The 13,879-nt window shown below is 43.9% G+C and overlaps 1 protein-coding gene across 4 annotated transcripts in view; it reads right to left on the reverse strand.

Moving 5' to 3' along the window:
- Nucleotides 1-13,879, reverse strand: part of FER1L6 (fer-1 like family member 6) — a 132,986-nt gene that overhangs the window by 67,603 nt on the left and 51,504 nt on the right. For all 4 annotated transcript variants that reach the window (XM_074316373.1, XM_074316372.1, XM_074316371.1 and 1 more), the window contains 3 exons: nucleotides 11,687-12,039; nucleotides 4,465-4,573; nucleotides 3,532-3,706 (listed from right to left, as the gene is read on the reverse strand). In XM_074316373.1, coding sequence (XP_074172474.1) covers nucleotides 3,532-3,706; nucleotides 4,465-4,573; nucleotides 11,687-12,039 — 637 coding nt within the window. The remainder of the gene's footprint in view (nucleotides 1-3,531; nucleotides 3,707-4,464; nucleotides 4,574-11,686; nucleotides 12,040-13,879) is intronic.

Here is a 13,879-nt window from a genome sequence, read left to right on the forward strand (position 1 = left end):
GGATGGGTGCAAAGGCAGGTAAGGTGGGAGAAGGGCTGCAAAATGCTGAAGTTCCCTGCCCCACGACAGCTATGTTTTGAACTAGATTTCCCCCCATCCATGCCCACCCACCCAGCCCACCCCCCATCATTTTCCCACAATCACCCGGAAGGCCAAAGTAAATTTCTTGGAATGGGCATGGTAGGACAGATAGCCCTGATAAATGTGGACAGTATTTTGAGAGTCACACGTGTATAGGAGTAGAAAGGGGGGGGAGGGGGAGGGAGAGAGAGAGAGAGAGAGAACATGAATAAAAGAGACAGAAAGAGAAAGAGAAAGTTTTGTTTGCATTCCAAAAAGCTAAAGAGAACTTTAGCCTGAAAGATGTGTCCTTGTTTTTTTTAGCTCTTTAACCCGGACTTCTTTTGGAGACTGTAAAATTAGCAAAGCTGCCCCATGGTCTGTTCTACAGAAAATAAACCAGCAGGTGTCCATTCAGAAGAGAAGCCAAATAAATTCTTGGCAGAAACTGAGGTTGTTATTACAGCAGGAGAACAAAAGAAGAATATGAAAAAGGTTAGAAACTAAACTGCTCTTTCTTTCATCTCCTTTCAAAATTATTACACTCAGAATCCTACATCTAAATAAAGTCCCTCCCAAGGTTTCTTTGGTTTGAATTATTTTGTGCTAATGATGTTCAAGGCCTTTGTCTCTTTGGTTCCCAGGGTCCTCCTGGTCTTACTGAGTCTGGCTGGGCCAAGATGCTGTGGTTTCTCAGGCAAATTACAGTGCAGATGGAGGACAGCAGATGGGAGGGCACGGGGTTGCCAGTGAAAAGACAAGACTGCCAGTGTGAATGGCTTCAGTGACACACGACTGGCCTTGTGACTTTGGGCAAGCACAGGCCTGGAATCCTGAGAATCAAATGGTGACCCATCACTAGATGTCTTGTGCTCTAATTTCATTCCTGAGCTCCAGCCCCATACATAAATTGTATGTGAATGCATGCGCTTTGTAAAACTGGAAAGCCCAGAACAAACATAAGATGGTATTTTAAGTGGCATGCTAAACCACCCCTGACAAGGTGGTATTTTAATGGAAGCAACAAATGGAGTGTGTGTGTGTATGTATGTGTGTATGTGTATGGTCACTGTGTGTGCATGTGCGTGCATATGTATGTGTGTGCGTGCATGCGTGCATGCGTGCCGTTATGTGGACAGAACCTCAATATAGTGACCGAGAAATATACAGAAAGTCCAAAACACACCAGCACGACTTATTTTGGTCTCCTTGAGCCAGCCGGCCAGCACTGCTATGAAATCCATCCGAGGGTGCTTGAGACCTCTCCTCTCTCCCCAGGCCTTTCCCACACTGTATCCCCTGACATTCTCAGCAGCAGTTAACAATAGGCTAGTCCAACAAGGTGGGGACTGTGCTCGCTGCCCGGTCCCAGAGAAAGGCTGCAGAGTCCTTCCGAGTGGTCTCAGAAGCCCCCCAGAGCTGCAGATCCAGTTACAGCCCCCACCTTTGATGTCCTCAATTTTGAAAAACGGATGGAGAAGCCATTAGGAGACTGGGGCATTTGGGGTTCTTTTTGATGTGTGTAAAAGAAAGACAGACAACCAAACATGTCTGTCAGGGAGTCAAAAAAGACCCCAAAGAAGGTGGTCCCGGGGAGGCGGAAGGTAGTCCAAGCGAGGGACACGATTTAGCAAACGTAGGGCACAGTGAAAACTGAGAGGACCGCTGCTAGGATTGTTTTTACTGACTCCTTCCTGCTTTGTCCCACACACTCTTTCTCCAGCGCTTAAGCCCCTTCTCGTCCTTGAGGATGTCACTTTTGCTGTGACTTTTCCCGAATCTTTACCTCCTCCCTAGGCAGAGTAAGTCACTCACCTCCTGTCTCCCATTGCACCCTGTGCCCAACCCAGTTGCTCTACGTGATACACAGACACACAGGTGACTGACACACAGGCCCTGCCTTTAGAGTGCTCACCGTCTAACAGGGAGACAGACAAGTACAAACATCTTCATGCAGTGTGATTAGCGCTTGAAGGAGGTGAGTATAGAGACCAAATCAGACTTGGGTTTCAGGGAAGGGACCTCGGGCTTCGTCCTGAAGGTGTAATGAGAGCCAGTGGGTCTGAGGACACGTGTTGCCTGGCAAAGGGAAGAGCATGTTGAAAAGGCCCAGAAGCAGCTGAGACCAGGATGCATTTGGGGAACGGCCAGGGCCATTCTGGAGATGATGGTAGAGAAGTATGTAGGGAGTAAATAATAAACCATGGTCTCTGAACTGAATCCTGAGGCAGCCAATGGATGAGGTTAATTAGGGGAGCAACTGGTTCAGATAATTTGGTAAATTTCTTGAAGAACATCCAAGCCAGGTAGAAGGTTTTTGAAATAATCCAGGTGAAGATGCCGACTTCCAGAATGAAAGGAATGGCAATAGATATTAGAAATACTTAAGAACTAGAAACGACCAGACTTTATCACGGATGGAAGTGGATGGGCAGGAAAAAAGAGAACAATTGACAACTTTCTGATTTATGGCTAGAAGGACTCAGAAGACGGTAGGGCCAGTCTATGAGACAGGAGAGATAGGAAGGAGAGCAAAGTTGTCTGTGCAATGAGCCTGGTGAATCATTTATGAGACTCCCGAGTAGAGGGGTTTGGATCTGCTGCGCAGGAAAGAGCGCTGTCTGGGGAAATCGATTGTGAGTCGTTGTTTTCCTAACAGTGGCCAGTAAGCCGTGGGTCCATGCCCAGAGAGAGAGAGTCTTGATGAAGAGCAGAGAGAGTGAAGAGCACTGATTACGTGGTTCCCACCTCCTTGCATGTAAATGGGGAGAACACTGTTGTGTTGTGAGAATCCATAGAGACCATAAAGATTCTACGCTTAGCACAGGGCTCAGAACACAGAGGGTTCTCACTAGGTATGGCTTGTCCTTCTCCTAAATCATGTGGTTGGCGCTTGATGCCACTTTCTTAAAACAGAATTCTATCATTTTACTTCTCTTCGCACGTTGAAATTTCACACGGATTAAGGATCAGTGAGAGTACACATGAGTCCCCCAGCTATTTTCTGAAAGTCTTTTCTGGGGCTGACAATAGTTTTTTGAGTTCTTTGTTTTGGCTGTAGCAAAATATAATAAAAAATGATGTCTTCATTAATTCCACTAAATTGAGTTTACATACTAGCACAGAACTCAGATGAATATAACAACTATTAGTAGGGTTTGGATTGAAATTTCAAATTCTGACCTTCCTACCTTATTATGCCTCAAAGTTATAGAATAAAGAGGGCTAATAGCCACCATCATTGCTCTCTCTTTAAATGAATTACCTGCATGTGTCATTTGGAGGGTTGTCGATACATCACCAAAGGATTTAATAGCATGGCACTTACCACGTTGCCCGTTTGCATTTGCTCCCACAACTGAGATTTTAATAAATGATGTTTCTGGTTTTAGGGAAGAACTGAATCAAACAGTCCCAGATATTGGTCAGACTCCCACTGTCAGAAACTGTTGCTTCTGCTTTGTCTCCTACCTGTTTCCCTCAGTCACGAGTGGCTTCTCTGGGTGAGTGGTGGAGACCATAGGGATGGCAACCTCGTCCCCTTCTCCTTCGTGCAGCAGCGGGAGGGTATCTTCTCCAGCTGATTCAGCTGACTTCTTCTTACTCCCGTGATGGGACCCTCCATCAATCAAGTTTCCAAAATTACCTGCAGAAACAGTAGCAAGAGGATAGAGGCCAGGTGTCCACAAGCAGAATCAGGCTGCCTGGCATGAATGAGCCAAGTTGACGTCCTCTCAGGGCAGGGAAACACGATCTCAGTATGAAGGTGGAAAGAGCAACGGGCAGACCAAAGAAATAAGACTGGCAATAACAATGAGCCATCGTCTGCATCCACGTTATGTTCTCTTTGGTAAAAACTACGTAAGCTACAAATTAACTGGATTCCATCTCTATTTCTTTCTTTGAAGGAGAGCTTCTAGAATGTGAATCAAGACCTTCTCTGAAGGAATGTCCTTTCTTGGAATGATTTTTCCAGAAGTACATCAACCCAGGAAAATCACTGGGAGTGACAATAACAGCATCTACTATACGCACAGCACCTTGCCTGCACTAACTCAATAAATAAACCCCTGCAACAGCTCTATGAGAAGTTATCAGTATTCTTATTTTATAAATGAAGAAATTGAGATGCAGAGAAATTAAATGACCCTAGGATAATGGAATCAGAATTAGTAACCCACGTCTGGTTGAATCCAAACTATATTCTTACTCCATTTTTTGAGGTATGAAAATAAATCTGTCCCTTGCATAGTGACACACGAGGACAAAGAATTATTCATTGTTTTCTGAGGTGCAAACCTCCACCAGAGTGCTATCATGTGCATGTAAGCTCTAATTTACTTATTCAAGAAATGGGTACAAAGTCCACCCCACGTGCCAGGCACGGTACTGGTCTGCACTTACCAATAGAAACTTCAAAGCTAATGGGTTTATCGCCAATCTTCCGGTCAATCATGGTAGCTTCGAAAAATGCTCCAAAGAGTAAAAATTCCTCATATTTTTCTGGTACGATCTACAGAAAGAAAAAAGAAAAAATATGTATATTAGACAGGCCTGGCTTTTGGGGGGTGGGGGGTGGGGGATCACCAGGAAGCTGGCGTTAACCAGGTCCAGGTTAATTTATAGGCATTTGAGTCTTGGTGTTGGCCTGAAATGGCACATTATTTCCCCACTAATCAGACAGGCAGGAACCGGGACCTGCAAATTGCACATCCAAATTCAGCCATTTACCCAGAACAATGTAGTCTCAACCTCCTGAGCTTCTACCTTATAATAAAATCTCCTTTTGTATTAAAGGAGAAACATGGCATGTATATCTTTCTCAGATACTGTTGTCAAACAGGCATGGTATTACCTTCTGGTGAACAGGCATTTAGAAGGCATAAAACCAAAGATGAGATACTCAGAGTCATAGGATGAAACCCTTACATTTCAGCATAGTTTTACGGCTCGTTCAGCATGGTCACTTGCATTATATTTGTTCCTCTTGACAATATTGAGAAGTCAAAATTTGGATCATTCCCATTGTACAGATAAGGAAACTGAGGACACTAAAACTTGAGATAGAATTAATAACTTTCTCAAGTATTCTGACCATGGATCCAGTGCTCTTTGAACTCTAATATGTGTTAACCCAGTGCCTTAGGTAATAATTCAAAGTCAGACTTTGCTCCCAAAAATAACACAAGGCCAAATAAAAGGGGTGGAGGGTTAGGCACTTGCATGAGCATCAGCCAGTCAAGTGCATCCAGGGTGGGTTATATGTACTGTGGTTACTGCTGCGAGGGGTGCACAGGTCCCAGAAGTGTAACAATGTAAAAATGCTTTGTTTTAAAACATTTTTTTTATTTTTCAATTACAGTTGACATATAATATTAGATTCAGGTGTACAACATGGTGATTAGATATTTATATAAGTTATGGAGTGATCACCCTGATAAATTGAGTACCCATCTGACACCACACATATTCATTATATTATTGACTACATTCTTTATGGTGTAATTTATATCCCCATGACTACTTTGTAACTACAAATTTGTACTTCTTAATCCCATCCCCTTTTTCATCCATTCCCCCCAAATCCCTTCCATCTCACAACCATCAAATTGTTCTCTCATGACTATGGTGGAGGAGCTGTTGTGCAGGGACTGATCCTACGGAGCAGGATTCACTTTAGCAGGGCTCTGGTGCCTGCCTAGTCTGACTTTTGGGTGTGTCATTTGTGGAGGTGGTTGGGTGGTGCGCTGGTGTGGTCTGAAGCTGGGCAATGCCTGTGTTGGTTCTAGGGCCTCTTGGGAGGGGCTCTGTTGCAGGCCAAGTTCAGCCACTGTCTATACCCTGCCTTGAGCCACTTGTTATGGGCTACAAAATGATCTGCAGATGGTTGCCACTCGTGCTAGACTTGGAGGTTCCTGGGAGAGGCTAAGCTGAGAACCGATGCTGGCTGCCACTAGTGCCAGGCTTGAGGCTGCTTAGCAAGAGGGATGGGGCAAGCTGAAGCTAGATGCTGCTTGTTTGGAGTTTGTGAACCTTTGAGAGATTTTAGGAAAGTCCACAGCATGAGCCAAGACAGGATATCTCTATAGAAAAGCCACTAAAAGCGGCTTGAGTGGGCCCACAAGTTGGGTGGGGCGGGGTGTCAGGAAATCACCAGGGACAGGTAAATTGTGTTAGTTTGATGTAGACTCAGATATGGTGGCCACCTACATCTGCATGCTGGGGGATGGGGAGAGCTCAACAAAGGAACAATGACCTCTGTCAGTGCTCCTGTCTGAGAGAAAGCTGCCCCTCCAGCCCTCACCCTGAAGCCAGATAATTCAGTTCCTCCTTTCATGTCCCTGGTGCCTTTCAAGCTGCTGCCCCAGCTCTGGAGCTCAGAGCCAGTGAGTCCATCAGCGAGTAAGTCCATGCATATGCCCTTCAAGAGGAGCACCTGGAACTGCAGCCACCCTAGTCTCACTCAGCCACAATTTCCTTTGGTTTTCATAGTCAGAAGTTATGAGGACTTCTCATCCCAGCCCTAGAACCCTGGGCTGGGGAGCCTGTGTGGGACTGAGCCCCCTCATTCCTCAGGGGGGACCTCCACAGCTGAGACATCTCTCCTGATTTTTAACTGCCACACATGAGTGTGGGAACAGCCCGTTTCACATCTGCCCCTCCTACCAGTCTCAACATGGCTTCTTCTTTGTATCCTTAGTTATGGGACATTGGTTCAGCTAGGCTTCAGGTGATTCTCAATGATGGTTGTTCTCTAGTTTAGTTGTAATTTTTATGTGGTCATGAGAGAAGGCAAGCACAGCATTTACCTACTTTGTCATCTTGACCAGAAACCCAACATTGAAAAGGGCCTTAGAGTTCATCTGTTCCAACCTCCACCTTTTACCTGAATTAACTAAAGCTCAGAGAGAAAAAGGTCACAAAGTAAGTTGAAACTGCCAAGATTTGAGGCCTGGTCTCCACTGAGACTGCCTTCTCCAGGAGTCTGCCTTCTGGAGGATGGGACAGTGACAGGTGTTAACCTTAAAATAAAAAGCCAAAGCGAGAGGCAACATGCATTTATTTGAGATCCAAAAGAATTGCAATCCTGGGAAGAACTGATTCAGGCAGAAACCAAAATAGTGCTTCAATTATGGGTGAAGGCAAGGGTTTTTTTAAGAGAAAGAAAAGGAAAATAATAACATGAATAGAAGGAAGGAATTTTTATTGGTGTTAATAACCTAAGTTATCCTTTAACTATACATGGCTATTTACTGATCTAAAGAACATTTAAAATTTTCAGTCCCTGTGGTCTGGATACCTCTTTTCCTGTTAACTCTACAAACAGATGTTTGGAAGACAATGCTTCTCTGGCCCAGTCTAAAGGTTATTTTTCCCAGTTCAGACATTCCAAAGAGTAAGATGCATGAGTCAATTCCTCTGGAATGGTTGCCCTGACTACATTTTAAAAATGGCTCCGCTTGTACCACCTTTTCACACAAGTCACAAGACAGGAGCCATATCAAGATAATACACAACTATTTGCAATGACGCTCATTGACAAGGAACAGGCATGGATGCTTCAGGGAACAGATGTAGCTGGAACACGGTGACACAGCATCACATTTCTGAGCAAAGAGGCTGAATGAACTAGAATCATACAGTCTGTGCTTCCTGGTTTTGTGGTTGGATTTGTTAAACTCAATGGAAAAAGCAATATGGTTCATTTAAGGATTAAAGCAGTTGTGGCCTCAGAGGTTAAGAGCCCCATTCAATCAAGAACCCTAAACCAAAGAGTTATCACATCATTAGGTGAAATGTCACCCCTTCCTTCACACAGGAGACTCCTGTGCTCTCAGAATCAGCAGGAAATGTCTCTGTTCACCAGAAAACACTGGACAGGGTGGGGGGCCAGGTGCTGGACCTTAGTCACAGAGCACACACCCCTCCCACCTGTTGCCACTGTATCCACTGGCTGTAAACCAGTCACTTATCTTGCCTTCCTGAAGCCAAGTTTACTTTCTGGGAGGAGGTTAAAAATTACGCAGGGACCTGGAGGGACTGTAGGCCGTGTAGCCTAAAGAGGGACAGAAGGCTCCGTAGCCAGAGAAACGCTTCTTCAAATCCCGATGCTGCTACTTCCTAGCTGGTGGACTTTGGCAAATCATGTCCACTCTCTGGGGTTCATTTTCCTTGTCCATGAAATAAACATCACAACAGGGCCTATGGTGGAGAGAAATCAGATCATCCATGTGGAGTACCTATTCTAAAGCCTAGCCATGTAAACGCCACAGGTGGTAATCACGGTAAGTATTTCAACAGGTTAGAATTCATGTCTTAATCCTACCCATCCTTCAATGTCCAACTCAAATGCCTCTTCCTTCTGGAGGCACACCTTGACTCCTTGAGCTGGAAAAGTGACAATAGTAATGTTTACTGAGCTCCTATTATATGACAGATGAAGTATTAAGAATTTTACCTACATTATCTAGTGTAATTCTCTTAACTACCCTAGGAGAAATATATTTATTATACCCACTTAAAGATGAGGACACTGCTGTCCCAGGAAAAATTAAGGTATCTGTCCAAAGCTACTAAACATGTCTAATATTTATTGAGCACCTACTATGTACCAGGCTCTGTTTTAAGCACTTTGCATGTATTAATTCATCCAATTCTCACTATGAGCCTATGAAGTAGAGGTTATTATTAGAAATGAGCATAAGAAGCTTAAGTCACTTGCCCTAAGATTCAAACAGAGGCAGGGTTTTCTCCAGAGGCTGGGCAGTAACCACTGTACCATACTGTCACGTCTTAAATCTAGCTGTCTTACTTGGGAGCCCAACATTTTAATCATTATACTTCACTCATTCCAGGAAATAAGAGCACGTTATCTATACCTCCTTATTACACTTACCACTTTCTACTTCCTATACATTTATTTTGCATGTCGTACGTATCCTTCTATGACATAATTTCCATGGAGTCACTATTTTTATTTCTACCAATGTTGAAGACGATGCGTAAATAAGAGGCTACTTAATAAATGTCCACAGAATTGAAAAATACACATCTATTAGATTACTTATGTTCTGTGAAAGTTTGGCATGGGGGGATAAGCTTTGATGGTGGCAATGAGGGTAAGTGGGGAAAAACCAGCCTCATGGGATCTCGTTTGTCCAGATATGCAATGAAAGCATGGCTGCAGCAAGGCAGACTGGAGCTTGAAGACCCTGGACAGCTGAAAAAAACAAAATGCTGCCAGAAAACACATCACCATGTTGGTGAGGATGAGCTCTGAGCTGTTGAGGCTTTGAGGAAGGTAGAAGCCCACGGTGGTGGTTTAAAAATGTCTACAAATTATTGGAAAATCTTCCCCTCAAAAGGTGAAGCCTAATTCCCCTCCCTTTGAGTGTGGGCTGGACTTCATGACTGGTTTCTAACAATTAGAATGTGGCATAAATGTCAATATGTGACTTCTACAGGTTTCGTCATAAAAGACATTGCAGTTTCTGCCTTGCTCTTTCTTGGATCACCCCCCCCAGGGGAAGCCAGCTGCCATGAGGACATTCACGCAGCTTATGGAGGGGTCCATGCAGTGAGGCACTGAGGCCTCTTGCCAACAGCCAACAAAGAACCAGCCTTCCTGCCAATAGTGAGTGTGCCGTGTTGGAAGTGTGTCCTGTGGCTCCAGTCCAGCCTTCTGATGACGGCAGCCACTACCAACATCTAGATTGAAACTTATGAGAAATTCTGCACCAGAAGCACCAAACCGAGATATTCCCAAATTCCTCATGCACCGAGAAAATAAATGTTTGTTGTTTTAAGCTGCTAAATTTGGGGATAATTTGTTTTACAGTAATAGATAACTAATAAACTCAGCAAGAAACTGACTACAAAAAAAAAAAAAAAAAAAAAGCCAGGATGAATAGAGGAGGGAGGAGACATAAGGGTTTGAAGGATACCTGAATTTCCCCCCTTTCCTACCACTTTCTATATAATAGCTAAGATGGACTCCTGGCCTTGTAGAAAAATATACACTAACTCTGCATAAGTTCCCAGCCATCCTTGTTTTCAGCTAGAATTTAATTTTCAGGTGGCCTCAGCAAAATATCTTAAAGATATTGACTTGAGTTAAGAAAATCTTCTACTAGCCCCTTTCTACTTGGCAATTCCTGTTGAGAAAAGAATGGCCAGTCTTGACAGCAGGAAAGATGGCCACAGGATAGATAAAAGCGCCACCAGCCTAGGTGGCTATGAAGCTGGCAAAGTCCAAAAAACATCAAGTTTCCCAAGTTGGCACATATACTGAAGAAACACACATAAACACAATCACACCAAGGCCATGGCAATTCTAACAACAAACTAACATACACATTTCCAGAGAATATTTCCCAACATACAAGTTCAGAGTGGAGAGCTGGGGTGGTTGCTAAAATACCCAAAGTAAGTCACAAACAACTGAGGGAAGAGCTCTGAAGAGCTACCCACTGGTGATGGGAGTAAACCCCAGTAATTTCAGTAATAACAACAGTAATGTGTTGCCTGCCTACCATGTATGTGCTGACAGCTCTGCTGACCATTTTACAGGCATTCACTCATTTATCCCCCAGAAATGCCTATGACAGAAGTAATATTACTACCCGATTTTATTGATGAGCAAACTGAAACATGGTGTTAGTATCAGAGCCATGAATAGAACCAACCCCCAACGTTTCCAACCCTGTGCTCCAACCTCTCCCCAACTCTGTTTCTTAAGATTTATTAGATCTCAGCAGTAAAAACAAACGGCCATTCCAAGGCTAAGGTGACCCACACGCTACAATCCTTCAGTCTGTCTAGTCTCCCCTAGGAATGGACAGCTCTGGGAGACCAGCCATCACCTTCCTTCCCCACCTGAGATGATTGCCTGTCTGACCATAGAAACACACTCCCAGAGGCAGACTCATCCAAGGTGAGAGCTGGAATCCACCCACCTCTGCTACTAACAAAACAGGAATTTTTTTTCATTTGCTTAAATGCAAAGTACTATTGCTAAACAGTTGAGAGGATATTCACAGTTTGTATTTATCTTGGAGACTTGATCTCTTTCCCATAATAAAACTAGGCTGGAAAATGCTAATATGCTTTACATTCAGTAATAAGCAAAGATAAGCATTCACTTGTTGTGATTCCCCACAGGCTTGGGGCCGGGGAACAGGTTTCTCAGTGTCTTATGCCCCCACTTGTCATCCACTCTTTCTCCTGTTCGTCCTTCATCCCACATTACCTCACATCCAGAGCATATGCTAAGCTAATAACAAAACTAAACAAAATGGGCCACAGATGTAGTTCCGTTGATCGCCCCACCACACACTCCCACCAGGTTCCCTAGAGCACTTTTATCTGTCTTTTACCTTGGTTTCCATGGGAATCGTGTTGGGGCGGGGGGTGGGGCGTGCTGAAGGAATTTATCATGGGCAGATGGCTGTGAGGTGCTCAGAAAGGGGTAGAGGATCCACCCCAGAAAATGGGGCTGAGCCAACACACCTTTTGCAGGGAGAGTGAGACCTGTGCAGGCCTTTGTGAATCTTTGGGAGCCTGTGGCAGGTGCTCTCTCGGCTCCGGGCTCACCTCACAGGTGCAGTGGAGCAGTGCTCAGACCTACCTCTGGGGGTACATCAAACGGTTCCACCTCGACCTCTGTTGAGTTGGTTTTGTCTGAAGCCTGCTGGGGTTTTCCATCGTCTGTTTTATCACCCTTGTCTTTACTTGAGCCTTTAGAAGATTTGGAGTCTTTGTCCTTCGAAGACAACTTGAGGTCCTTGAGCGCCTTGGAAAATTTAGACTCCTGTGCTCCTCCCGAGAGGATTTCCACAGCAATTTCTACCAAGATTCTGCCCCTGAATGACACGCCTTCTCCAAAGCCTTCATTCATTTCCTGGTAGTCGTCCATCACACTGTGGTTCCTGGGTGAGCCGTACAAGTTAATCCAGGCGGGTCCGAAGGTAGGTAGAAAGCCTAGAAAGATCCCAAGCTTTAGTTGCCTTGTTATGCTTACAAATTGATTATTTTTTGCTTTATGCAAGTTGTGCACGTTCCTTTAGAAATGTCGAATATACAGAAAAGCCAAGAGAAAATATTTGCAGGATATCCCATCACCAAAAGACAGCCATAATTACCATTTTGTTGTATTTTATTTCTAGCCTTTCTTCCATGCAGATGTTTACATCTGTTCATAGTTGTATTAATACTATGTGCCGCTGTGCATCTTTGTCTATTCATTCATTCACCAAAAGTTTATTGACTCCTAATATGTATCAGGCACCATACTAGACACTATATATTGAGCCCAGTGGAAAATAAAACAAATACAAACATTAAACAAATAAATATTTACATTATAGATGCTATAAAGGAGGTATACCTGCTCTGCAAGAACAAATAATAGGCTGATGTGATGTGGAGAGGAGTTAGCCAGAGAGAGAGAGAGACAGACAGACAGACAGACAGACAGACAGACAGAGGAGAGAGAGTTCTGGGCAGAGGGAACAGCCCATGGCAGTCAGAAAGGAGCTTGGAGATAGAGGAGCTGAAAGAGAAAGCCAGTGTGGCTGGAGTCCAGAGAGCAAACTGTGTGAGAAGAGTTTGCAAAGATGGGCGGGCCTTGGGAGCCTTGACAAGGATTTTGGTCTTTATCCTAGAAAAGATGGGAAGATTTTAGAGGGATTTTAGTAAAGATATGACATAGCCAGAAGGGCGTTTTAAGACGGCTCTGGCTGCTGTGTCAATGGTTGTAAGAATGGACGTGGGCAAATAGGTACGGGGACCACGTCACCACCAAAACTGAAGACACCGGTGGCTTCTAAGGTGATGGTAATGGAGAGTGAGAAAAGTCAATGTTCTGAGATATGTTCGAAATGTAGAACTGAGAAGACCTGGTGATTTTAACTTACTGTTAGCATAAGTACTTTCCTTTCTTAATACGTAGCGTCTGAGAAAATACACGGCATCTATGTAAACATCTCTTTGGCAACAGAATGTCCTGTTTTGCCAGGAAGTGAAACATGGCCATCCTGATGCTTAATTGCCTGGGTTCAAGTCTCTATCTCACCTCTGCCATTTTCAAGCTGTGTGACCGTGGGCAGGTTTTATAACTTCCCTGTGCCTCAGTTTCCTCATCTGTGAAATGGAGACGCTAATAGTGCCTCTCTCACTTCACAGGATTAAAATAGATAATATCTATTAAGTGCTTCACACAGGCTCTTCACGCAAGACTATTAGCCATTACTCTTAATATATTTATCATAATTTGCTTAATAGTTCCCCCACTGTTGACAAGTAGCTGTTTCCCTATGTTTTACTGTTACCAATAATTTTATGCCTAAATGTTTCCTCTCCCTGCCACCACCCACCCTGTGAATCAGGTTGTATCCTTCCTTTGAGTAAATTTTAAGAAGCAGAAGTATTGTGTTACAAGGAATAGAAAGATGTTATGGCCCCTGATGTCTCCTTTTTAAATGCTGTTACACATCTGCCTGAACTCCATCAAGAGGTTCCTGAAAAGCTGTGGGTAAAACTCGAGTCCATCTAGTTGAGAAATCCTGTGGGTGGGCAGAGGGCTCTTTCTGCACAAAGCAATCCTGTGGCAAAGACTTCCGTAGTATGAAGGGTTAAATAATAGTTATCAAGATCTTTCAATAGTGTCACTTGGTTAAGGACACAAAAAAGCACACATTTCAATCTCTGTTAACGCCAAACTTACAGTACATACGCATGTGTATCTATACACCTTCACACACATATATGCCCAAATATATACATCAATTAGCACAAATTTGTAGTGCAGAGAAAAATTGCC

Source organism: Rhinolophus sinicus, linkage group LG12, assembly GCF_036562045.2.
Source record: "Rhinolophus sinicus isolate RSC01 linkage group LG12, ASM3656204v1, whole genome shotgun sequence".
NCBI lineage: Eukaryota > Metazoa > Chordata > Mammalia > Chiroptera > Rhinolophidae > Rhinolophus > Rhinolophus sinicus.